The 26058-nt window shown below is 40.1% G+C and overlaps 1 protein-coding gene across 4 annotated transcripts; it reads right to left on the reverse strand.

Annotated features, from left to right (window-relative positions):
• Positions 1-990: 990 nt before the first annotated feature.
• On the reverse strand, positions 991-25991 carry ppp2r5cb (protein phosphatase 2, regulatory subunit B', gamma b). Of its 4 annotated transcripts, XM_015045791.1 has the most exons (16): positions 25842-25991; positions 25323-25388; positions 21660-21822; positions 9712-9911; positions 6619-6729; positions 6432-6524; positions 6170-6300; positions 6022-6081; positions 5230-5338; positions 5081-5134; positions 3388-3558; positions 3157-3284; positions 2945-3046; positions 2714-2786; positions 2346-2462; positions 991-1187 (listed from the first exon to the last, which is right to left on the reverse strand). In XM_015045791.1, the coding sequence occupies exons 1-16, from the start codon at positions 25866-25868 to the stop codon at positions 1053-1055; spliced, it is 1740 nt and encodes a 579-aa protein (XP_014901277.1). In that variant the 5' UTR covers positions 25869-25991; the 3' UTR covers positions 991-1052. The 4 variants fall into 4 exon arrangements, with proteins under 4 accessions (XP_014901277.1, XP_014901278.1, XP_014901279.1 ...); XM_015045792.1 differs by lacking the exon at positions 2346-2462 and having other exon boundaries at positions 25842-25987; XM_015045793.1 differs by lacking the exons at positions 21660-21822; positions 25323-25388; positions 25842-25991 and adding an exon at positions 14326-14544.
• Positions 25992-26058: the final 67 nt, after the last annotated feature.

Raw genomic sequence — 26058 nt, forward strand, 5'->3', positions numbered from 1 at the left:
CGATTACATGCGTCAAACCCACACCTCTCTTCAAGTGCTCGTAAAAGCCTCGTATTGATGACTTGTTCTGAATGGATGCGAATGGACGGGTTGAAAAATAAATCCCATCATATGAGTAAGTGAAGCTGCAGACCAGGTTTTTGGGGTTTTGCCTACTGACCTAAAGTTTTTTTTCAGTGAAGTGGAAAACGTGAAAGCAGTTGGCACCAAAATAGACTTCTTCACAGAGACGTGGATGAATCCAACTGATTAAACCCCGATGGCGGGTCCGTTTTCGTCGAGGGAATGAAAAACATCAGAGCAACCAACAAAATGGTTACACATTAAAAGAAGCGTCTCCTCTTCTTTAAGTTTTTTTTTTTTTTTTTTTTTAATGAGACGAGCTCCTCATATACTACGTACGGAAAAATATAGACAGCTGTTTTGTTCAAATGTTATGAGAAAAATAGCTATTAAATATATACGTATATATGTAGAAACAGCTGACTTGGTTCACCAAATTATGTTTTTTTTTTTTTGTTTGTTTGTTTTAAATCTTCAACCTAATATAGCTAAGGGCTCGTACTATTTTAACAAGCACCTGACATCTATAGATAAGAGGCAAGAAGATCAGACAGCTCACACACTGAACAGAACACCTGAGAAGAATGACCAGAAGAGGGCAGCACAGTACCTCAAAAACACAAGCTGAGGAGACAGAGAAACAAGGGAGGAGGAGAAAAAAAAACGCTCGTTTTGGGGGAAGAGACGTAGAGATCAGGACTGGTCTCTGCATCCCAGCAGGGCGGGCGTTGGGAAGTGAGGGAGGACGAGCACCGCTTGTCCTTTTCAAAGCTTACTTAAAACGGATAGCTTCAGACATTTTCAGTGTCGGGAGTTTTCTTGGCCTGTTCTGCACTGTGCTGCGCTGAGATACCAGAGTTCTGTTGTTGTGCTGGCCCTCCGTGGACCTGTGGTTCCTCGTGGATGCCGCCACTGCTATTTATTTACTTTTTTTTTTTCCTTTCTTTCTTTTCTTTTTTGGATTCATTGTTAAGGTTGGTCTCTGTCTCTTAGTGGGCGTCGTGCGTCGTCAGCATTTCCTCGGCTCTTCGGTGCAACTCCAACGCCGTGACGGTGGAGATGTCTTTCGGAAGCTCTGATTTCCTCCTCACCAGAGGCCGCTCTCTGCGCTGATCTTTTTGGATCTGTGCACAAAAAGACGAGCGTCAGTCAAAAACACCCGCGCCGATCAAAAACACCGGCGCCGACGCCGCGCACAGCTCTGCTGCGCGGTCATTTAGCTTCTGCGCCAGCGGTCGCCACTCTCGACAGCCGTCACTGTAACGTTTCGGCGCGTCTTTTCCAGCACGATGCAGCCGAATGAGCAGCTGTGCGAATGACTCACACCGACGGCAAGATTGGACGTGCGGAGCAGACAAGCGCTTCGCAACGTGGAGAAACGGCAGGTCTGCAAAATCAAAGCAGCATGCAAACTTTTTGCTCGTCTAATAAACCTTGACACAGCAACTTGCCTTCAGGTTTTAATCTTTGTGTATTTCATTGGGATTTTGCGTGAAACACCAACACCAAGCGTAGTGATTTTTTTTTAATCCCATTCTTGTTTAATAAAATAGTTCAGATTGGATGAAGAGCATCGGTGGACATTTATTTTCAAACAACATACTAGAAGCTGCTAAACCAGGCTTTCAAAGTTTGGGATAAGTTGATATTATGACTAAAATTAGTTTTAATCTTCCCCAGCTTTTCCCCCATTGTATTCCTTAACATTCATGAAACAGTTTGCAGACAAATATATCGGACAAGCTGTTGAGGTCTGCGCAGAAAAGCTGTTATTACCGAGTTTGGTTGCAAACATGAAGACTGTCGACTAATGGGGTGATTTCAGAGGGCAAGTAGTTGCACTGGAGTTTATGCAAGGGCCTGAATAGATTTTGCACTATTTTAGATTTTCATTTCGGGAAATAAATAAATAATTATTCCCCAACACAATTACACAAAATCTCAATGAAATACACAGAAATTGTTTATGGCAAAAGTGAAATATCCCAAAGGGTGTGAGTATTTTTGCAAGGTTTCTGCAAAGTAAATATAACTTTATGCCTCACTAAAGCCTGAACAGAAATCATTAGAATCACAACGTAAAAGCTGGCACTGAACTCCAACCACTCATCCCTAACATAAAAAGCCAAACTGAACACTAACTAGTGAACTCATGAGTATCAGATCTCTCTCTCTTTTTTTTTTTTTAAGTCACTTTTTACATAGACTTGGAAGCGAATCAGTCTCTCTTTTAGCACGTTGGAAACCGGATGAGCGTCTTCGCTGCTACACTCCACACTGACCTGTGTGGCTCCCTCCTCTACTGTTTGCTTTAACACACTGACATCTTCTATCAGCGGCACATCTGTCTCCATGTCCATCGGACCGCCTGATCCTGGAGGGTCAATGCACACCAAAAACTGCACACAGGCACAAAAGACGAATAATAAGAGTCACTGGTGTAAGCTTGACTGAAACCTGCATGTTATCAATGCTTATGCGCCACAAAGTGACTTAGATTGCACCTAGATTGCATCTAGTCCCTCCTTGAAGACAAATTTGAGACTGTATCAGGTGAAGGGTCCGTGACTCCGGTCAAAATCGGAGCGAAAGAGAGCGCAGCTTGCTTCGACCAGACGTCCGTCAAACTGCTGGTGTGTGTTCGTCTCACCTGTGGGTTGGACTTTGCGAGATTCTCTATCTTCAGCCACGCGTCTTCTCTCTCCTTCCATTTGCTTTTCTCTCTAAGACAACAAAGCGGTTCGTGAGCTTATTTCTCCAAACAAAGCTAGTCATGTTTTCCACTTCCGATTCCATTTCCAGTGATTTATGCATCTGCTTAATGAGGTCAAATTTAATGCAGCTACCCTGGAAATGTCAGCGCGACTCGCCATCGACTTACTTGCTTTTCTCCGCTTTGAACTGCTGGGTGCAGTCGTCAAACAGCTTCTGATTCATCTCCATAAAGAGTTTCAGAGCGTTGTAAATCAAGCCGTGGATTGTCCTGCGGGCACACAAACATTCCTGTGGCTCGCTCGTTTAGCCCACAACAATTAGGCGACTACAACACACCCCCGCGTACGCGGCACAGAAAACAACGAGCCCCGGACTCACTTGTTCCAGTGGGTCTTGGAGTTGCGGTAAAGGGCTGGAAACATGATGGGAAGGATCTTGGCGGCGTTGTCGCTGATCAGGCTCATGATGTACTCGTTGTTCCAGTAGTAGAGCGCGCGCTCGGCCACCTAAACAATACAGTTTGTCCCACGGTTTACGTCACGCGAACAAACAAAAAGACGAAAACAAAGTAACCGGAGACGGCCGATGGAGAAAGGGAGCCAGCCGAACCTGAAAGTGTGGACTCGACACACACTTGGCGAGCTGTCTGAAAAGAGGCTCCATGACTTTGACGAACTCCGAGGGCTCGATGACGTCCAGGATCTCCTCCAGCTCATTGAGGAACATCACCTCCTTTGGACTGTGGGTCTTTGGCCAATATTTTAACAAAGCCATGACAGTCTGCATGGACACACACACACACACACACACAGCAGATTCACAGGGAGTCAGAAGAGCTCTGTTAATGAGGGCAATATAGTTACAAAGATCACACCCAGGACAGAGCAGCAACGCTTTCCATAAACCTTAACACGACTCTTATTTGGAGCGTAAAGCAGCGGAACAAAGATGATGTATTACAGACGATACGATGATCTGTTCCTGTAAAAACAATCTACAGTATTATTCTCATGTTGCCCACTTCTACTACAACAAGGGTCTAGAGTTGCAACTAACAATTAATTTAGTAATTTATTACTCTATTGATTATAGGAATAAAGAAATTGGTACAGACTACGTTTATTATTATTTTGTGCAAACATGTATGTATTTTTTGTACGGTTTTGGCTTAGTTACTGCTCTGAGTATGCTGTTCTTTCAGCATTTATATATTTATTTTTGGGGTTTATGATGTTGACCAATGTTAGAAGAATGGAAATCAAATTGTTTGACAGCATCTGCAGTATTTCAGCCAAAAGTTCCACTACAAAATTTGATACTCAACAGTTGAGGAAATTATTTATTTTTTTCATTTTTTAACTTCCTAGTACCCGTTCACCGTGTGTGCAGGGTGACCACGTGAATCTGTTGCCACACGGGCTTTTCAGCTGCAATCTTGCATTGCAATAAAAGAAACAAGAGCAGCCTCCCAATATTCTTTCACAAGATGAAAGGGTTGGGCTACACAATCACAGGCAGACCTTCAACAAAGCACAGAATCCCGTAAAATGTCCAATAAGAGCGTCTCTTCATAATGAAAACAGTGCCGAGTTGAGTCACCGTTTCTTGAAGGAAAAACTGCTGCAGAGTTTTACCCACAAAGCGAGAGCACGAGGGGAGGAAACGCAAAGCGGCACGTGTCGAAAAGCTAAACAAACGACTCGATACAGAGGCAACGAAGCGACGCGTCGGCTTTCTGTTGGGTTTTGCGAGGTAGTCATCTTTAATGCACAGCACAACGTTGCTTCTGCGTGTAGCAGCAGATTCAACTACACTAAAAACGTCCATCTGATGAAGTAATAGATTTTTGCCACATCATTGATGGTGGCCGATACGACGACCTTAGAACACGAAGGGCTAGAAAAGAATAACAATTTGACAAGAGCTCCGTTTACAGAAGGAAATTCTGATTTTGCACCATTTATTTACAGCAACATTATATGTAATTTAAATTTTTAACATATAAACAGTATTTTAATTCCCTTTAAGCTGGTGGACATTTAAAATAATTACTAAAAATCTTAAATATTAATTGCTAAAACAACAACTTTTGAAACGTGACACGTGGTATCCGACCGCGTCTCAAAATTAAACGCTAGCCGCGACTAAACACAAACCATCTTCGCTGACGAGATTTAAAACACATTGCAGGTGAAGACTGCTGTGGCGTCTTTTTAATGAAACCCAAACAAGCAGGATGTCTGCGCGGCTAATTCGACTGTCGACACAAACGGCCCGACGGCATTAACGAGTCCGACCTTACCGGCTCTGTGAGGGTGCTGTCCTTCTCCAAGAACTGGACCACACAGTAGGCCAGCTGTGAAACACAAACACAAGTCTCACATCAGCCATCCTCTGAAGCGCAGCTAGCGGGAAACGGGAAAAGGTGTTGCACTGAGGGGGGGTACTTACCTGTGGGTGATAAACACTCAGAGATTTGACTTTGTGTAAAGGCAGAAGGACTTTCAGTAGGAAAATTTTGTGCTCTTCTTTCAGTGGCAAAGCAAATCCATTAATTATGCTGCGGATGAGGAAAAGTGGTCATTGAGAACACGCTCTGCAAATGGGATCATATCTAGAGTTTCGATTAAAATTTTTTTTATTCTGCTGCTGAAATAATAATAATAAAGAAAAAAAAAAACGGATTCGATTCAGAACTCAGTTCTTCTTCCACATTTGGACATTTGAGAAGAGAAGAGTTATCTAGTTACTGCCTGTTTGTTCCTGCAACGGTACAAATGCTGATGTTGGCTTTAGATTGAGCCTTCCGATAAAGGGCAATTTCACAACTTTTGTTTGGCATCCATACCAGCTTACGTCAGCTCAATTTAAAAATGTGACACATAAGACTTCTCCGTATGTTCCCTGGATTACCCCACACAAAGTACAAGTTAAATCACAGTCTCTGATCTGCGATATGTGGTCAGGAGTGTCAGTGATGTTTGCTTTTATTTTTAAATGACTGCATCTATTTCTAGGCACAGTTGGAATAGCTTGTGGTATAAGAAGTCACAGATAGACGACATTCAAAATATACATCAGTATAAAAAAAGATCTTTGTTTTTCAGAACTGGACAGCTTTATCAAAGTACAAGGACTCCTCATGATTCCATGCTTAATTTGTTTTAATCCCTTTATCATAAAATTATTAAAAAAAATAAATAAATGTTTTCTCCAATTACTTTGTCAAAATCAATGCCTTACCTGCCGAGTATTTCCAGTAGTTCTGCTATGCCGTTATGGCGCTCCGTTTCATAAATGAACCTAGGGAAGAACGCATGCTTTGACTGGACCGCCGACACTCACGCAAACGACAGCTTACGATCAAGCTCAACGACTAAAGCACACTCACGTATAAAATATGTTATTTATCTGTTTCCTAATGTACGCTCGCAGACCCAGGAACTTGCCGTAGATGCGATGCAGAGTGGTTTTTAAAAAATCTCTCTCTCTGGGATCTTCACTGTCAAACAGTTCCAAGAGCTGAAAGCAAAAGAAACATACAAATATTAGTAGAAATGACCTGACAACGAGCGTAATAAAAAAATAATAATAATTAAAAAAAATTGACATTTCCTCTTGACACTTTAACGTTGACAAGCTAAGGTTCTCACCTGCATTACAAACTTCTGGTCAATATACTTTTTGGCAACATTAGGTTGGAAGTCTGGTGACTCTAGAAACCGTAGGAAAAATTCATACACCAGCTGTGGGAAGAGAGCAATCAGTTGACTTATTGGTTTCCAGTTTCCAGTGGATATGAAAGCTTACTCCGGCTGTGTTTAGTGACTGTGTTGTTACCTGTAGATGTGGCCATGCCGCCTCTAGCGTGGGCTCATCCTCCTCGGGGTCAAACTCTGCACCGGTGGGGTTCGATGAGGGAGGCAACGTCCTAAACATGTTCACAGCAAACTGGGGAGGAGCGAGACGGGGGGGGGAACAAAGAGGAAAAGCATCAACATTTGGACTTTATTTTTCACACAGTTATCTCCTAAAGAGCGTCATCACACCAAAAGGCTGAACCTGACCGATTGCATCCGTCAGTCTAACAGAAATCGATGCTGCGCTCGCACATTAACCTTTTCTCAATCCCAGCTTCACTCTTACTTTAGCTGACGTCTCGTGAACAAGGCAGACGTTTCTTTTGTTTGTTTGTTTGTTTTTAGCAAATTAAAAATCTGAAAAGTGTGGCATTTGGTGCAACCATCTACAGTTGCAGTAGTTCTCTTAAAAATCTTTAGGTCGTGCCTCCACTGCCTTTCGATGAAACTTCTCCCAATTCCAGCTCTAGCTCAATCAGACCAGATAGAGATCAGCTGAGATCATCCAGATAACATCTGATGACTGACTGTCGACATTAAACATGCGCTGATGTAAACCATTTAAAAGTAGCTTTGGGTGTTTAGCTTTGGGTCGGAGGCTGCAACCTTAGAACATAAAGAGCCATTTTGCTCTCAGGACAGCATTTAATTTCTATTTTTAGGCTTTAAAAAAAAAGAGAATAATAAAAGAGGACAGATAATAAAAATGAAAAGAATCAGGTTACAACCTAATGGCAAGGAAAACAGGTCGAAAAATCTGGAAAAAAAAACTAACAGGTAAAAACCTGCATCTGGCATTAAATCCATTTTTAAAAACAGTAACTGGTTCAGTTTAATTTTTAGCTAAAAGCTATTGTGGAAGCCCCTCACAGCTTGCAGACCCTTGGTTTAGGGCCATCAGAGCTCCAAACAGAAAACTCTGGTCACTTTGGACTTTTCCCAATGATGCAGAATTTTTGTGCCTGTCAAACTGCAGCCTTTTGAAAACCTGGAGATCGATAATCACCCTATACATACCAAACACAACACCTATTTCGCTAGCAAAAAACAACTGCAAAAATTCACCCCTAAACCACAGATTCCTAATGTGTTTAATAACCGTAAAGATAAACATTTGAAGGTCTTTTTAGGGTCTCAAACATGTCCTGAAAAAAGCACCAAGACCCCGGAGTGAAAACCACTTGGACAGCGTTAACATAAGAATACACACTTTATCACCATGAAGGAGTTTGTCGTGTCAGTCCACACTTTGATGATAAAAGCCACTAGAGGACTTCAAAAAGCCCTCGTCTTTAAGGGGGGGGTCAGACAAAAAAAAAAAGAGAGGCTGGCAGGAATAAGAGAACATTTCTATGCTGATTTGGCAGCTCGGCTGCATTTTCAGCAGCACTGATCAAATAGAGCCTCAACAACAGCGGAGGGGATATTTGCACCTTGATCATCTGCAGTTTACAATGTGGCACTGAGGCCACATTGTAAAATCCTTTGATTAACATCAAAGGATTTTTAATTTGGCTTGGGAAAACAAGTCGGGTAACGTGGATGCATCCTGACCACGACCCTGGAGGACCAGCAGGAGGGCGGCGAAAGCTAAGCCTGAATAAATGTTCAGAATCGGACCTACAGAAGGTTTAGTTGCAGATTTCGGGGTCTTTAAATGTAATGTAATAACGTAATTCCCACCAACCTCGTTATGATCAGAAGCGTTTTAACGTTTGAGGAGCTTGCGAGTTCAGAAATGCCCTAGCGACTATCGTGACTTAAAACTTTAAACAGACGTCAAGGCAAAGATAAACGGGTCCGTTAGAAGATACCGTCTGTATCTCAGCCTTTATCGTGTCATTCAGCAAAAAAAAAAAAAAAAAAAAAAAAAAAAAAAAAAAAAAGAAAAAGAAAAAGGAGCCAACTAGGATCTAATCTGTACTTTAGACTTTTTCAATATGAAGCCTGAAACACACATCTCCACATATCTCTGAGCTGATCAGACAGCAGAGAGATTACCACCCAGAGGGAGATATTATTGTTTCACACTACTTGCTTTATGGAAAACATGCCGCTTACCGGCATGTTTATGTGAGAAGCAATGAGTGGGAGAATCCTCGCTGCGATCTTTGTCAGTACCAAACCCCAAAACTGAAACTAAGACAGACCCACTGGTTCCCCCCCCCCCCCTCAATTTTAGCCCTAATGTTTCTGCTCTGTTTATGCAGAGAAGGTGTAGAGCTTTATAGACCCTCGACCGGGGAATGAGATGAAAACATACTCAGAGAGGTCAATATGTTCTCAGTTAACATGATTTTAATTGTGCGGTAAATACGACAATCCCTAGTTTGAATGTTTGCAGTGTGTTCAATATCACTTTTCAGTACATTAAAATTGGAATAAAAAGAACAAAAGATTAAATATTCCTCAATTTAAAATAGTTCAGTATCGAAGCTTTTTTTTTTTTTTTCCCTGATTTCCATCCACTCTGGTCATTTCAAGTCAATCGATCAAAACACTTTGAAGCAAAACAAAATAGTGATGCATCAGGTTTTCTAAAGACACTTCCCATTTCAAAAGGTTTGGCAACAGGCCAAACTTTAGTAACGTGAGCGCAGCGAGCGAGCCGTTCATCACGCGAATCAAACGTGGGAACATGCTGGAAAAAGTTCTGCTGAACGTCCGAGCCCTGGGAGAAGGGCGAGCTGATGAAAAACATCCACTATGAAGCAGCAAAAAATGTTTAAACATTTTGGTAAAAACGAACCGTGGATAGGATGATTAGATAATTGTATTTAGGGAAATAAATCAGGGGCTCGTGTTTCCAGTTTTGAGGCTAATTTAAATGTAAAATCAGACTACAAGTCAACTGAAAACAAACTCTGATGAAATGAGGGCGAAAGAGACCAGGAAGGCAACTTTCTGGTTCAGAATAAAAACTTCCGTGCGTTAAATTAGGAAATATTTTCTTACTACGACTTCAGAGATAAACGGTACAGTTAGCATAGACGTTTGAAACCCATCTGGGGGAATTTTCTCCAGATTTTTGAACAGAGAACCTGAAGTCATTTGTGACTACTTTGACACTGACCATATGAACTACTTCTGGGTAGATGGGCTCTGTGATGACATTCCTGTTGTGGGTGATGTATTCCACCATCTCGCTCAGAGCGGCTCGCTTCACCTCCTTCCATTTTAGGTCGCTCAGGGGGTCTGAGACGAAGTCGAAGAGGACGCAGCACTGACGCAGCTTCTGGATGAACAGCTTCTCCTGCTCTGCTGGGGGAACGTCTAGGAAACACAAAACAGACGGGGAGCTGAAGCGAGCTGGACTGCCAATTCTTTAGTGGAGGAGACAAAAATCAACAACAACAAAGTTGCTGCACAACACAACATATAAAGCAGTTAAAAATGTTTAAGGCAGTGAAGAGCAACTATGAGGATAAACATCTTATCAGAAGATGCCTTGCTGGGCAAGAGTTGAGCAGGAAATGACTTGCATGCTGACTCCGTGATTACTGCCAAAAATCAAATGTGAATGCTAAATCGAACATTTAGCATTTCAAAGACGGCTCCCGCCACTACATCAATGATGCAGAGGATCCAAGTCATGGTCCCTGGGGAACATGAGGCCACACCTGTCCACATGTTATAATTAGCATAATTAACTGTCAGTTTGAACACACAAAAATGATTTCAGCTTTGAGAAAACCTCGACGAATTGAGCTAAACTATTCCGGTCGAATCTACGATTGAACATTGGGGCCAGAATACGACTTTTTAATTTTTCTGATTCTGAGAATGAAGGCATAGTAGTACGACAATAAAGTCAAAATAACGAGAATGAAGCTTTAAAATTAGCAGAATAAAATCATAACACTAGAAGATTAAATAATAATTTGAGAGAATGACAAATCCTAAATAATAAAAAAAAATAAATAAAAATTGAGGAATGTTGAACATGTTGTGAAGTTATACTTTCCCATCGGTTTTACTGATAGGATAATGTGACATCTTTTAACAAATCACCATCAAATTATTTTCGGCAGCGGGACTTTGAAACAATTGAACAAACGACTGAGAAAGATCCACAGACTCAGCTACTCGCGCTCATTAAACAAGTTCTGTCTCGTAATTTAAGGAATGTCCTGTTAATATTATGACTGTTATTCTCATAAATAAAGAAAAATTCTCTTAGTCTGGCCCCAGTAATCAGAAGCAATGACTGAAATCAAAGACGCTTTTTGAAAACATTCTCTCACATTTGCAATGTCATTTCTAGAAAAGAAATGAGGAAAAAAATTTAAATTGATGTGAAAAAAACAATCTGATTTTATTTTTAAGTCATACCACCGAGTATTTAGGAGAGCCTGTATAAGTCATCTATTGAAACATCATCTCCTATAAGAGGAAAAAGCAAAGCAAGGGTTTCAACAGTAGGGGGGGGGGAAACACTTCGTAATAAAGCCACAGGCCTTGTCCATCCATCCAGACATGTTCAAAGCAGCTCTAATGCACCCTTTCACCTTCAGCTGCACTCAGAACCAAATAAGAAGGGTCCTGTGCAGCAACTGGACTGACCTGCAGCACATTTTGAAAGACAGCAGTCAGACTTCACTTCTTAAAGCAACGACTGCATGTCGCACAAAAATCTCATTCATTCCACCAACAGTTAGGAGCGTAAACACACTGTTGCCGTCACAAAGCAATTTGGCACTCAAAGCACACATGGTGAGAGGCACAGACACAGTCTGCCAATAAGCAAAACAACGTTTAGAAAATGTCTGTAGCAACAAGTAAATGCTCAAATGGCATTAAAAAAAAACAACACACACACCAATGAATGAGCTACAAGCAACAAATAGTGCCACACAATTCCCTCGCCTCCAACACGGCGGGATAAGAGACGTAAAAGATCACAGCATGAAACCTGTCCGTGGAGCAGCATTAATCACTTCATCGTGACTCAGTTCCTCCTTAAACAGCTGCATGAGTGTAATTTGTCGCCATGGTGGCCGCAAAATGGAGCCAACACTTAGGCCCGGTGGGTGACCACGCTTAATCAGAGATGCATGTCGGCTACGGCTATCTTGCACTACGGTCACACGGCGCTGACTTGCAGACGCAGTCAGACGAAGACGTCAGATGGCGAGAGCTGAGGTGTTTGGTTTTTAAGAAAGTCGTTTCTACGATTTTCACAAATTGGAGATGAGTTGTACATCTTCATTAAATCATAGGTCAAGTTTTTTTTTTTTTTTCCATGAAAAAACTTGACCTAAACTGTTTTACACCTTAAAAACAATTAATGCAGAAAACAATCATAAAATCGTCAAGCAAAAACAAATCAAATGTCGATCAATGTTCCATTTAATAATAATCAAAAGGAAACTCTAAACAAGTGGGATTTCAGGCTTGATTTAAACTGGCTGAGTGTTTCTGCATCTTTGCAGTTGTCTGGAAAGTTTGCTCCAGAAAGTTTGCATCATGATTTAAATCAAAAACAACTTGAGAGTTTTTATCTGGATGACAGATGTAGATGAAAACTACAATGTTTTCTTTGAAAATGCATCTCTTACCAGCAAAGGTGGAGAAAGCCAGGGTTATGATGCAAGTTCAGAAAAGCAAAGCAAAGCAAAGGGAAAAAAAAAAAAAACACCTAGTAATGATCAGATAAGTCTGTTTTAGGAGATGACGTTTGTGCAGACAGTTTCAGACTTGAATGTTGATTGTAGATAATTTTAGAAACAAGACTTTCCTCAACATTACATTACCCTTTGATTTTGGGTGTTTACCACATGATGAGTAAGCACACAAATAAATATAACTTAATTATTTGAGGGTAGAATTTCTGCATAAGCTTCCTCCTTTCCTCCCTACAATCTGATACCCTAGCAATGCAGAACCACGGCTTTCTGTCGATTTCACCGAGAGATTTTTATGCAAATGAAATACGTTGATGAGATCAGAACACCAGTGCCAGTACAAACAAGCGAGTGTGATTGTTTATTTGTCCCATGCTCTTAAAGCAGAATGACATGTTTGTGAAACGATTAGCTAGAAGACGCGAACAAAAAAACGGTTTGAGTTGACGCTAAGAGAAAAAAATCTAGAAACAAGTCAGCAGTTACCAGCAACAAAACAGGATCCATGTAACCACACCGCAGGATAAAAAGCTAGGTCTCGGCTTTAGCAAGCACTCTCAGAGAACTGCAGCGTTTTAAAACTGCGCTCGAAAAGACACATTTTGAATATTCCGCATTAGAAGCTTTCCAGATGTGAAGCAATTGGTTTTCAGCTGGACTGTCTGTGACCTGTGAATGGCCAATCATGCCGAGATATCCATTTCTATGCCGGTTAATTATACATGAAAGCCACAGGAAGATAAGATCGTGTATGCTGTAACAGGAACAAAAGCACCACAAGCAGGCTGCTCGAAATTAAAATCCTCAGGCCGAGTTCCAAAAAAAAAAAAAAAAAAAAAGATATTCAGGTAAATAAGCAATGAAATAGTAGCACTTTTTCCCCACATGCATGAAGTTGATGATTCTTGATTAAACGGAAGTAATCAAAAATGCTCCCCCGTTCACAACATGCATCAAAACTAACAACTCCCATCCAGCATGTACTTTAAAACACGAAATTAAAAAAGTGAAGGAGACACGCTTTACTGCACAAACAGGAATAAACAACAATCATTTATGTAAAATAAACACAAGTTATACTTTTGTGAACAGATTGACTTAAGGAAAATGAATACATGTCAAACTACTTCCAGTCTGGCTTCGTGTTTGCTTGTATAAATGGTTAATCAGACCTCGGCCCGTTTACCGGCCCAGACCCACAACATCTATCGGCTCCAGTTACACAACAGCACTAGGGTTTCTGAGCCGCCCTAAAATATTAAGAGACATGCTGTGCAATTGCAGACTTCACACACTGGCAACACTGCATGGCTGGGAACATAACCTTTACTCTTCTAAAGACTCCAGCTTGCACACAGGAAGCCAGTTGTAAACAGAGTTTGCTTTAAGAGTCGCCTTCTGAAAGTTTGATCAAACTAATAAAGCGTCACCACACAGCCTTGTTTTTTAAATGCTAGCGCAGGCTAAGCGTGGAGGAGGAGGTTTTTTTGTGCTGATAAATGTCAGGAGTAGGCTCGAGTTTAAAACACTCGCTGATCTCCATCAGTAGGTAAAGGAACTTGGGCTTGCAGGAGGAATACAGATATAGTTACGAAACCCGCTAAATGTGCAGCAGCAGCAGCGACACTCCAGCAACCTGCGAGTGTCAGATTACAGCAGATATACAAAACACTGTACATTACGGACAGACTCAATCTGAAAGCAGGCTTTGACCCAACTTCCTACACATCAATAGTAAAGATGGGGGAGGGGAGATGCAGGCAAAACTATCACTCTTTCACTCTCTCAGCGACTGAAACGAGCCGTGTAACGTTTTTGGCGAATCCCTTTCGTGTTGGTATACAAACACTACCACCTGCTTCCTCCTCCAAACACACTCCTGCCAACAACAACAAGAACAAACAAAAAAAAAAATAAATAAAAAAATTCACAGTCGCCTTGACTACAAATGCTGTTTCTTGCATCACAAGAGTTTATCAAGGAGGGCTGTATGCCTACATTTTTGCAAGTTTCCTCTTGAAATACAAAAACATAACAAAACAGAGCAGATTTGCTCTTCTCACCTCTAAAATGCATCAGGGCCGTAGGCTGGAAGGGCCCGTTCGAGCTCGGTGTGTCCACAACCATCCCGGTGGCAGTGCTAGTACATGCCAACATGAGTGAGCCGAGGCAGGAGGCAGGGAAGAACAGGGCAGCCCGGGCTAAGGCGAGGAGCCAGCCTCCATTTTAGCACGAACGCTGAGCAGAAAATGAAGCTCCCCTGCCGCTGGAGGGAACCAGCTAGTTAGTGACGTCATGCCCGACTGCTGCCACCCGATTGGCCGGCTGCAGTCACATGGGTGTGGCCGTCAGCATAAACAAACACGAGGGAGGGGACTGACTGGTGGACCGAAAGGGAAGGGGAAGGCCTGCTATTGTGATGGGGGGGGGAAGCGAGAAAAGAGCAGGCTACATCTGTCAAGAGTTTTAAAGCACAGAGAAACTTCAGCCTGTTTAGTTGTTTATGCATAAAATAGAGATAAAAATGTTCCTTTTATTTGAAGTTTCTAATTTTTTTTTTAAAAAGTGCTGAATATTAAACTTCAAACTGTTCAACTGCTTTTGTCCACTAACATTAAGAACAAACAAGGAACCCACAGTGGTTGTCCACACAAGTCCAGACTGTTTAGCTTGAATCAGGAACCTGCCCGGCTGTTCTTCAGGATCACTCCCAATATGCGCCGTTCTATGTTTATGCAGAGTTCGTTCACACGTCTGTTTGATCTTGCGTGATAGATGGCTCATCAGGAACGCGGCCTAAGCCCAGGTGTGTGTGTGTGACTGAGAAACAGGAAGGCAGGAAGTCTCATTTCAAGCAGCACAGGATGTGCATGTACACTTAGCCGCACTCTGTCTCAGCGGCAGCGAGGACAAAACCCCTGCACTGTACGGCTGTGCAGGAAAAGGGCAGGTCTGACAATAATGCAGACGGTTCAAGACTGACAAAAGCATTCTCGCAAACAGACAAGGTGACTGAAACAACAACTCAACCAACACCTAAACAACATTGTATAATCTGCACCGCGAGCGTCATAAACACACAGTCATGCATGATGCAAAGAGGGAACCTTGATTTTAGTCTTTTGCGTTAGAAGTAGTTACTGTGATTTATAAAATTAGCTTCAAAAAACACGTAGTGCGTTCAGAAATAACTGGCCATTTTAGGAGGCACATTCTTATATTTCGGTTTCACTTTTGACTTGAGATCAATAAAAGGGTGATCCGGCTAAGGTTGGGTTTAAGAATTAAGCATATAAACTTTACTTGTATATGCATGGGGTGGGATAACAGCCCCATGATATAACTTTGACTAAAACATGTCTCTCATAAGCCAGGTAGGGTGCACAATATATCAGCAATAAAATGTTGGTAAACCCAATAAGGAAAACTGGGATGGTATATTTCCATCTTGTTACACATTTCTTTGTTTCGGGAGGGCAGGCAGGGTATTTGTTTGGTCATGTGATAGTGATGCAGCACTATGAACACTTTTTCACAATGTTGAAAGGGTAGGTAAATATAATAGAAATGCTATCAGTAAACATCGTTTATGTACCCATTACAATATCAGTATTGAAAGCCTGTATCGGTCTACACTTTCATATTAGTCCATCCCTAATTGGGGGGGAAAAAAATGCAGTAGGCCTATTTCAGCCAGCTCAATGATTGTGTGCAGCAACAGGTGGTGGAGGTGCTGCAGTGGTGCTAATGTGATTCATTTAGTGTCCTCCTGCTTATGATATGCTGGCACTTTATCAAAACAAAAGCCCCTCTTAGGACTGCTGAGATTCAATCTGTTTATGCAGGGCGGTAAGCGGAGGGTGTAAAGACACAGGGCAAAAGGTGAAGAACATATGTGGAAGTGGTGCCTCACTTATCTCTGCAATATTCAGCTTGCCGCAACCAAGTCTGTTTGCTACTCAAACTTTCACAGTGTGGGATCTCAAATCTAAAGCAGAAGTATGACAAACATGTAATTGTATACCTAATCTTCTGCTTTTTCCCATTTTGTGCAACACAGATGTATCAAAAGTCATCTATAGCTTTCGGTAAGGTATAAATGGCTCAATATTTGGAGGCGTGGCCAAGCCCGACATAATGGCTTCAATCACTTCCTCCGCTTCTATTGCCAAACTACAACCATAGATAGATTACAATGAAAAACCGTGCAGACGTTATCATTCACAACTCCTCTCTCTGTTCGCTAATTAGCCTGATTGAGATTCAACAGGACAAATTGAACTCAATGGGAGAAATAACAGAAACTGCACTGAAGGGACATGAGAATCAAGTAGAATTGGAAGACAATTGCACAAACAATGGCTGAATTAAAATTAATGATCCGTAGCCTTTTTCTGCGTAGAAATGCTAGAATTTTTTATTACTATTTGTGTACCTTAATCAAGCTGATAAGGTACAAGAATAGCTTCAAAACGGAGATAAAATTTAGCAAAAGCAGGTTAATTTTAGTTTGTGTGTTCTGAGTAAACATGTGTTTTCATTTTCTTAATCTTATGTAACTTCTAAAAAGAAACAGCTAACCCTAACACGTTGCGGCTCTTATGAGGGTTTGTACTTCTGCTTTAGAAGGGCAGGTGGTGGCTGGATTGGGGAAAGAGGAGATGTGAAATTTGACAACAAATTCTGACAGGTCCAGGGTATTACAAACGCTGTTTTTATTACACAACAATAAATCTGTAAAGTCTTAAAGTTTTACCTTTAGATACGTCACTTAAAATTGTATACATCTATCATAAAGTAGTCAGAGAAGTCCAAAACTCAGTGCAACTGAATCTGAAACTAAGACGGAGCAGTTTTAACAGTAATGAGGTCAAGCCTTATTCAGAAAGCTATTTTCATGCCATTCTGCTTCCTGGTTGTTGTGCAACAAGGCAACTCAAGTTAACCAGAACATACCCACACATTAATCCTTCAAAACGTGTGTCCAACATATGCATTCACCAGACTGGAGTTTTCTGCTCTTTGTTCCTAAAATAACACACGAGTGGCTCTTTTACAGGTCTGCTGATCTTCAATGTCACAATCCTCTAGATGTGCTCAAGGCTCTGATCTATTTAGAGAAATAGACCAATCAACACGGCCACGAACACAGGTTCTCTTCAACAGTGGCTGAACTTCACGTTCCCCTCAGCAGTTCTGCAATGACCCAAAAGACATCTGGATTTATCCACAATTATCTGATAACACACAGCACTGGGTTCAAATTAAGAGTCATATGCTCAAATAAAAATTATTTTTTTAAATGTGTCGAAATCAGGTTATCTGCAGCTGACAGAGGTGAAATTTTATCCGTGAATCAAAATGTTGTAAATGCTGAATTTGATGATGCCATGACTCAACAGTAGGCTCCAATGTGTGAGAGAACCTGATACTTCAAGTGTCATCCATGCAAATTCTGCATGACAACAATAGATTTGGCCTGCTGAATGGGCTTTCACCACCTTTGGTGTTCATGTTTGATGTTTACATCTTTAACCAGGTTTGGTGTTGGTGTTGTGATAGAGGAAAAGAACGAAAAGAAGCCGGAAAATGAAGGTAATCGTGTCGCAATTAATTTTTTTTCCCTAATATTTTGAAGCCATAAATTATAGTTTAATTTCATTTTAGTTCACTTTTCTGGGATTTTTACAAAAAAAAATCTTTATTGGCACTTCATCTATAAAACTTGATTGCATTTATATAAAATACTATTGCGAATTATAAGGATTATCCAAACTACTGTTTTTTTTTCTAAGAGGAAAACATTACAGAGTAATCATCAACTAAAAAAAAACTTTTAATACAATGTATTAGATGCAAGTATTTTGGAATAATAATTTTTTTCATGTAGACAAAAAAAAATAAAGTTGTGAAGTTGTGATTTTTAAGAAAACCACAACTTCCTTCAGATCTGTTTTAGCAGATCTTCCTGCCAGCCAATAAAAAAAAACATTAATTACAGAAAAATTGCCTAAGATATTTTGAGATGTAAAAATAAAACTGTTCAGGCCTTTTCAGTCACTGCCTTAGTTTTGTCCCCTACTTTTGTACATGCTGCACAGATTGTATAAAAATTTAATTTGATAGCTAAAACTCAAAAATGTGGCAGCATGTTATCTAAAATAGAAACTCAAACATGGAGGAATCCTCTAGGCCAGCAGGTGGCACCAAACCCTTTCAGACAGACAATGCATGTTGTAAAACTCCAGCCTGGCAGGAGCTAAAAGATGATTTTTGCCCTGAGACACATTCACTGGCAACAGCAAGCAAAAGAGGTGGCACGTTGAAAATATTTATTTCCAATTCCCACAACTTTACAACACCCTTATTTTAACAATAAAACTGTCTAAAACTGTTGGGGGTATAGATTCTTAATCTGAAAGCATTTGAAATGTGCTTCTTTTTTCTTTTCTTTTTTTTTTTTTTTAAACGCACGCATGGGAAGGCTGTTTGTTTTGGCCGGGCCTCACCAGCGTGGCTCTGCAGGACAGGCCTGTGGACATGTGTTTCTATCACAAGGTGGTGAACATGCCTGGAATGAAAACAGGCCAAGCGAGGAGCCTGTTTAGACAGGACCAAGTGATAACATCTACTGGGACACTCTGGGATAATGTTTTGCAGAATGTTATCAAAGCTAACACTGGGGTGTGGGAAGTGCGCGGGCTTATCAGAAATTAAGTTATGCTCATTGGTTTCTTGACACAACACAAATGTAGCAGCGTGACAAAAGACAAATATAGATGCCTTCTTACTGACAGACTCAACTGGCCTGTGCATGTGATAGGTGCAGATATTTCCAGAAGACTGAAAGGAGCCTAAATTGTGCAGAACTGCCAGAGTTGAAGTTGTTCTGCAAGACGGGTGACAACTTTCATCTCTGAGCCAAGTCTTTCCAATCGAGAAACACTCAGGAAAAGAAAATGAAAAAAGAAAAATCAGTCTTTAAAGAAATCTAAACTTTATGTAAGTGTACTTAAAGCCAAGAAAAATAGAATTTTTTTTTAAATGTGGGTGACACCAAAAAGTGCCTGTGAAAACTCATAAAAAGCTCCCCTCCCCTCTTTAAAACTGCAGCAAGAGGAACTAAAGTTTAATTAGAGCCACTTAACATTCTGTAGTGTACTGTTTTATTTTAAGGTTCCAGCTCTGTAAAGACAGGCTCCGTTCAAAAAAAAAAAAAAAAAAAAAAAAAAAGAGAAAAAACTTTCCCCCTGTAAAGATGTTTATGAAGAAGGGCAGCTGTTCACCGCAGTAATCTGCAAAGTTCCAGTCAACACACTTCAGCGTTCACCTGCCCCACAGACTCAGCAACGCTTGAACTTTGAACAACTTAAAAATGTAGAAACTTTCTGTCTTTGAGAGAACATGGAGAATTATTTCCAACAAGTCACAGTGAGCAATCTTGGTAGCAACTTCTTTGCTCCAAACATCTTTCTTAAGACATTTTTGAATACACAAGTCAGTTGATACAGAAATCAGTTTTTGTTTTTCTGGGAGGGCGGAGTTCCCCCCACCCCACACTTTTTTTTTAAATGTAACACTTAAAAAACAAACAACATAATGCAGGTTCTTTGAAAGAGGTAATACGACCGAATCAAGCAGAAAACAAGAATTTTAGAATTATACTCCTTCCTGAACAAAAGCACAAGTGTCTCTAAACCTTTGTGTGGTTTCGTTAATAAAGGAAATGCACCATGGTAATGCTTTGCGAGTATTCTGATAAAAAAATATTGGAATTTTTAGTAGGAAATAAATATCACCAATCAATTGCAAATTGTTCAGAGTAAATTTCTAAGCTAACTGACTGATGCATTTCTAATTTTTATGAAAATTACATAAAGTATTGGGCTGTTCAACATATTTTCTTTCTTTTCATGTACTATTAAAAAAGTACATAAATTCAAACTGAATTGTAATAAAAATCTAACTTCTGATATTTTTTCAGTGTTTATCAACAGGAGTAATGGCAGGGCTTCCCCCAGTGTATTATAAGCCTGGCGGGCCACCAGGCTTTACTTCTGCACCCCACCATGCTAAGCACTGCTTATTTAAGTCTTTTTAAAATGTTTGCATTTTTTAAGACTTTATAGTTGGTATTCAGGTATTAATCTTCCAATCTTTAAATGACACATAATCATAAAGTGATATTTTCACATTTCCTGTCAACTTTAAACATTTTTTTAACTCAAAAACCCGACGGGCCGCTGGATGAATGACTGCCCTAGCGCCCAACCACTGGGATTAGCTAGTTTTCTGGGGGAAACCTTGAATGGCATGATATAATTTCTTATAACTGGAGAAAAAAAAAGCATAAATTATGATAAGAACTAGTGATAATGTCATCCTGTGATAACATCTGAGTAATTCTAACAGCCTGTAGGCTGCAATTGGCCCATGAGATCTGCAATAAATGTTTCCAAAATATAACTGAATACAATTACTGTTCATTATTTAGCAGCACAGTTGCACTACTTTAGCTGTGGTAGAAATGTTTTGTTTTATTTTTAGAGCCTTTATTTTTGCATCAACCGTTCCGGCTGTGGGCTGCACAGTGGTTAGTAGCATGATACCCAACAGCCAGAAGCTCCTGGGTTCAACTCAACCATGATTGTGTTTATGTGTGTGTGTGTTTGTTTGTCCTGACAAACAGGCCGGGGTGCAGTTACCAGAACACTAGCTCTATCCGTTTGTTTGCTTTCGATTATTTCTAAAGCACTGGTAAAGACCGGGGACAGAACTGGTGTGTGTATTCATGCGTTCATAAGCAGACGCATGCCCGGAGGCCTTATGGCCGTGTCTGCTCCTTACTGTCCCAGCTAGCGATAAGCCGACCAAGGGCTTTAGCATCTCAATATACACCTAGACAGTTCAGAGGAATAAGACACAAGGACTAGTGGCGCAGTTGGGGAAAACATCTTATCCCCCTATCATCTGAAACACCGTCAAACGCCGCGAACATGGAATTAAAGCTTTATCTCTGGATTACTACTAAATATAGACACTTGGGTTAAATCCAACACAAAATCCATGCCATGTATGTCCTCTGTTTCCACGTATTGCATAACGCCATGTCCAGCTTAGTATTAAAATGCGGATGAGGAAGCATCGACGGATGTCCATGGATGGTGAGAGAGGGGACAGAGTAAGCAAATAAAAAAAACATGTTGAATGTATGCTTTTTGGTAGGCATTGCAAGGATTACATGCGTGTGTACATACTGGAAAAAAAAATATATATATATATATATATATATATATATATATATGAGAGGAACATAAGCATATTTCATACTTAATTAACCACAGCTGAATGCTTGCAGACACCAAGCGAGAAAGCAGAGATAATTGCAGTTAAATACCTTTGAAAGCAGGGAGTTTCTGCAGCTCCCTGCTGTTGCTCAGGCTGAAGCGAGAGGAGCTTTGCCTCTTGTCCTTTTTGACAGGTGTCTGGGAACCTGGCTGCTTCCCCTTTAGCAGCTGAGTGGTGGGAGGAACACTGTTGCTCGTCTTCCTGTTGGAGCTCTGCAGGACCAGGAGAAAAACCAGCGTCTCTTAAACGGAACAATGCAAGGCTACGCTAAAACAGAGGTGGATGAAGTGGGAACAATGTGTACGAACTTCAATATGAACATAAGAAAAAAATAAGTAAATATACACGTCTAAAGCATGTAGCAAAAGACCGGTACATTTAATCATAACCAACATGTTGCCTCCTATTCAACAGGAAGTCATATACCATAATTTGCCATATATATATAGACACTAATGAAAGAATATAAAAAAAAAAAGTCTAATGGGGGGGTAAAGAGCTCTGCTAGTCATCTGAGCACGGTGATATGCGAGGCTGTGTCTGATCCTGATGTTGTGTCACCTGAATGCACAGCATTTCTCCCAGCAGGTCCCGAATGCCTGCAAGGGATGCGTTCGACAACACGCTCCTCCCTGACGGCTCAGATCAGGCTGCAGCTGATGCAGCTGTGGACCTGTCTGTCGTCTGAGTCACAGGGGATTTATCACATTCATTTAAGACCCGGCTAAAATTGGCCGCGCAAGAACAGGAGCACAGTCCTTGCCATTTAGAAAGACATCTGGTGAAGCTGAAATGAAATTACCCAGTTGGAATTTGTTATGAACTGGACTGGCATTAAGATCCATCCATCCATATCACTGAATTGGATTGGATTTGCTATTTTTTTTTTCCCCCTCTAAAGTGCCTTGAGACCCATGTGTTGTGAATCAGCACTGTACGAATAAACTGAGAATAAATTCAAACACACGTCGTAACAGACCTTGAACGAGACAGTCAGGCCATTTTTTTTTTTAAAAGAAGAGCTGCTGTGTTTTTCATAGATGAGCCGTTTGGGAGGGCTAAAGAAAAATGTTTTACTAAGAGCGTCATAATGATAGAAAATTGTAAACCAAACTCCACTTGCATTTAATGGACACACTCAAATCATTTCGCAAATTTCCCATTTTCTTTAGATTTAACTCAACCGGACGTGAAAAAGTGAAAGCCTAGTGCGCATTAAGTGTACACTATCAAGTATCAAGGGCAACAGCGCAGTAAGTTGTTGAAACATTTTATTAAATGTGATCATTTAAGATAATTTGAAATGATACAATGAATTACTAAACAGTAACATTAAATATTTTTGTCTCCGTTTATTGACTTAAAATGTATTCATTACAAGTTAATTGCATTATATTAATATCCACAGAGATAAGTATGTATATTTTTATCCATTTAATAATTCATTTAGATGAAAATATTAGAGTAAGAGAGATTGTGGGACCTGTGCATTCTATGTAACATAGTTCTATGCTTAAGTTCAGACATTCTAAATTAATTTTTTTTCCCCCTAGAAATCAACTCATGTAAAAGAGGAGACATTGCTACTGATTTTGATGACTGGAATGCTAATAGTTTGTTGGCATAGTTTGTATTAAAGCGTGAAAATAAAATCACAATAAAAGTCACCTTCAGATTCCTTGCTATTAAAAATGCCGACAATGTTTAAGAGGCATAAACGCAGTGACAGTAAGGCGGAGATACTTCTAACGCCACTCGGCAGCAGGTTTTTTTTTTTTTTTTTACGGCAGCTCTACTTTGGACTTTATAACTGTGATCGGAAGAGTTTCTGAGGAAGTTTTATCCTGGCTGCAAGAAGAAGGAAACTGCATGAATAGTCCTCTATCTTCCTGCAGCAACAAGCTACCAAGCAGTCAAATTAACATTTAACTACAATTAGCTAGAAGCCTGGCTTCTTCAGAGTGATCTAGTGTGTCTGCTTAACTTGCTACTAAGTCGTCAGACGTATTGGACTACAGAACTTGTTTGCGTCTATTTTCGGCAGGGCAATCAAAATAATTAAAAAAAGCTAACTTATCTGCTCAAAAAAAAACAACATAAATCTTAATACTGGGTGCATTATCTGTTCAGAGTGTAGGCTGCAAATAAGTCTTCCATGAAAGATCGGTAATTCCGAAGACATTTTTAGTGAGAAAATGCAGAAAAATATTACAACTATTTACACTGATAATATTAAGTGTAACATTTTAGCTAAAAATAAACCCTTAACTTTGAAGAATGTTCAGACATAAATCATAATACAATTTTTTTTTCTTATTTTTTAATACTTATCTATCATATACTTCACTCAAGTGGTGCTCTTGTTTTTTATTTTTCAATTAAAATTTGTTTTGATATTCAAGTGTACACAACGTAAGTTGTTAATATAGCACAAACTAATTAGAATCTGTTTTAAAATGCTCTTTGACCTTTTAATGATTAGTGAATTACATAAAATTGTGATTCTACGAAAATGGATCAAGTAAATATTTTCACCATCTGACTGAGCCTTAGCTCCAGACGACATTAGAAATAATTTGTCTTACAAAAAGAGAGAATCGGATCACGTTTTAACTGCAATAGCAGCACCATGTTGCCTTCAAACAGCAATAACCTTATGTTAATGGCCGCCCCCTCCAACAGCTAGCTAAACATTGATAGCCTCTTACATTCAACAGTTGAAGCTCTAATTCGTACAACTGTTGAGATAAACAGTCTGCTACTGAGAACAGCTGAAACAATGTGAGTAATTTGAACAGCTGCTCCAAAAACATTCACAGTGGAAAAAAAAAAAAAAAAATCAACCTATTGTTCAGTAAAACTAGTCAGCAACCTGACGGTCTTTATTTATAGAGGGCTTCTCATACTCGATATGGGCGACACTATGCGCTTTACATATACAAAAACTGGAGGTAGTTTTTGCTTTTGGCAGGCAAAAGAAAAAGAAAATAAATTATTAAAGAATGCATGGTAAGTCTGTAATCAAACTTCTTAAGCCACATTTCTTGTGTCCTAGGTTTGAACTGAAGGTAATATATAAAACAGTACATTTTAAGAATTTTTTTTTTAAATGTCTATAGATTGAGAAAGTTAATCATGTAGATATTACATCGTTCTAACTTGAGAATAGATCACGAAATAAGTATATTTTTCCAAGTGAATATTCTAATCTTTAATTTGATGTGAACATTTGCTAATGTTATCTCTTCCATGAAGTTCCCTTCCCCATAATAAAACAATCTTTGTGTTTAAAAAAAAAAAAAGGGGGGGGCGGGGGGAATTGGTTTCTAATCGTGCCATTTCATAATAAGATGTTTCAGAGCTGTGCACGCAGTACTGCAACATTGTGAAACTGTGGTGTTTTTGCTCGGGGTCAACTTACTGTCAGTCTCATACCAGCCCACGTGTTGTTTCAAAAATTAGATTTTACCATTAATCTTGGTCTGTTATTATATGGAGAAACCTTGACATCATTAATAAAAGGTAGCAAGAGTTAGAACAATATTATTTCCTGCGTTCAGGGGCTATTTTTCAGCTGATCAAAACCAATTATAAGTTTTTAACTTTAAATGTCCAACAGATTTACATATATGCCAGACAAATGCAATAACGTGATGATCCATTTTCAGAGGGATGTGAACATTCAAACAGAGTGGGGATTGCTCTGATTTACCTCATGCTCGATATTTTCCTGTCCTCCACCTCCACTCTTCCCCACTTTGCCAGACTTAGGAGACTCCTGAAGGAGAAAGATTAAGCTGAGTCCAACTCGTTTTAGCGAGTAATGTGAAGCATTAGGGAGCAGACAAGGCTGCCCACCCAGCCACATTAATGTTTAAATCCGCAGTTAGCTGGCTATCGTTACTTTACAGTCATTATCGTTCACACTGCATCGATGAAATAGTCAACAATTAACGCATAAATACCGCAAACAAAACTAAATGAGCGCTTTACTCAACGCGCAAACCACTTTATTGGAACAAAGCAACGCGAAACATTCAGCAGTGCTGCTAGTATGTTGGCAAGATAGCGGCTAGCCAGAAATGACTGGTGCTTGGCTAAGATGATGGGACGTTAACACTAATAACTAAACGTCCAAATAGCACCCGGTTTATCTCTAAATACAGTAATATACACTTCACGTGTAGTTCATTCCCTACAGACAAAACCTGTAAAATGATCCCAGACTTACCTTATCTTTTTTGGGTTTATTCGGCATTGTACAAGCGTAGCCGCCCTTGCTCCCCTCTCGGATAATCCACAACCAAAACCTTGACAACTCTCCGGGCACTACACTGCAAGGCGGTTCAGACAGTACTCACGCCGCGATTGGCTGTTGGTTGTCAGCTGACTCACGCGCCTAGTACAGACAGTTTCTGAGAGCCCCCTGCCGGTGAAAGTGTGCAAGT

This window comes from Poecilia latipinna, unplaced genomic scaffold, assembly GCF_001443285.1.
Source record: "Poecilia latipinna isolate Pla-1442-1.1 unplaced genomic scaffold, P_latipinna-1.0 Scaffold744, whole genome shotgun sequence".
Lineage (NCBI taxonomy): Eukaryota > Metazoa > Chordata > Actinopteri > Cyprinodontiformes > Poeciliidae > Poecilia > Poecilia latipinna.

What these genes read in the sequence shown, in the direction of transcription:
- ppp2r5cb (XM_015045791.1), bottom strand. Translation starts at nt 25,868, where the DNA reads ATGCCGAATAAACCCAAAAAAGATAAG. An exon ending in GAAACTCCCTGCTTTCAAAG is followed by an intron (nt 9,912 to 21,659) that starts GTATTTAACTGC and finishes TGTGTTTCCTAG; the next exon opens with ACGTTCCCCCAGCAGAGCAG. An exon ending in TGTCGAGTCCACACTTTCAG is followed by an intron (nt 3,285 to 3,387) that starts GTTCGGCTGGCT and finishes TGTATTGTTTAG; the next exon opens with GTGGCCGAGCGCGCGCTCTA.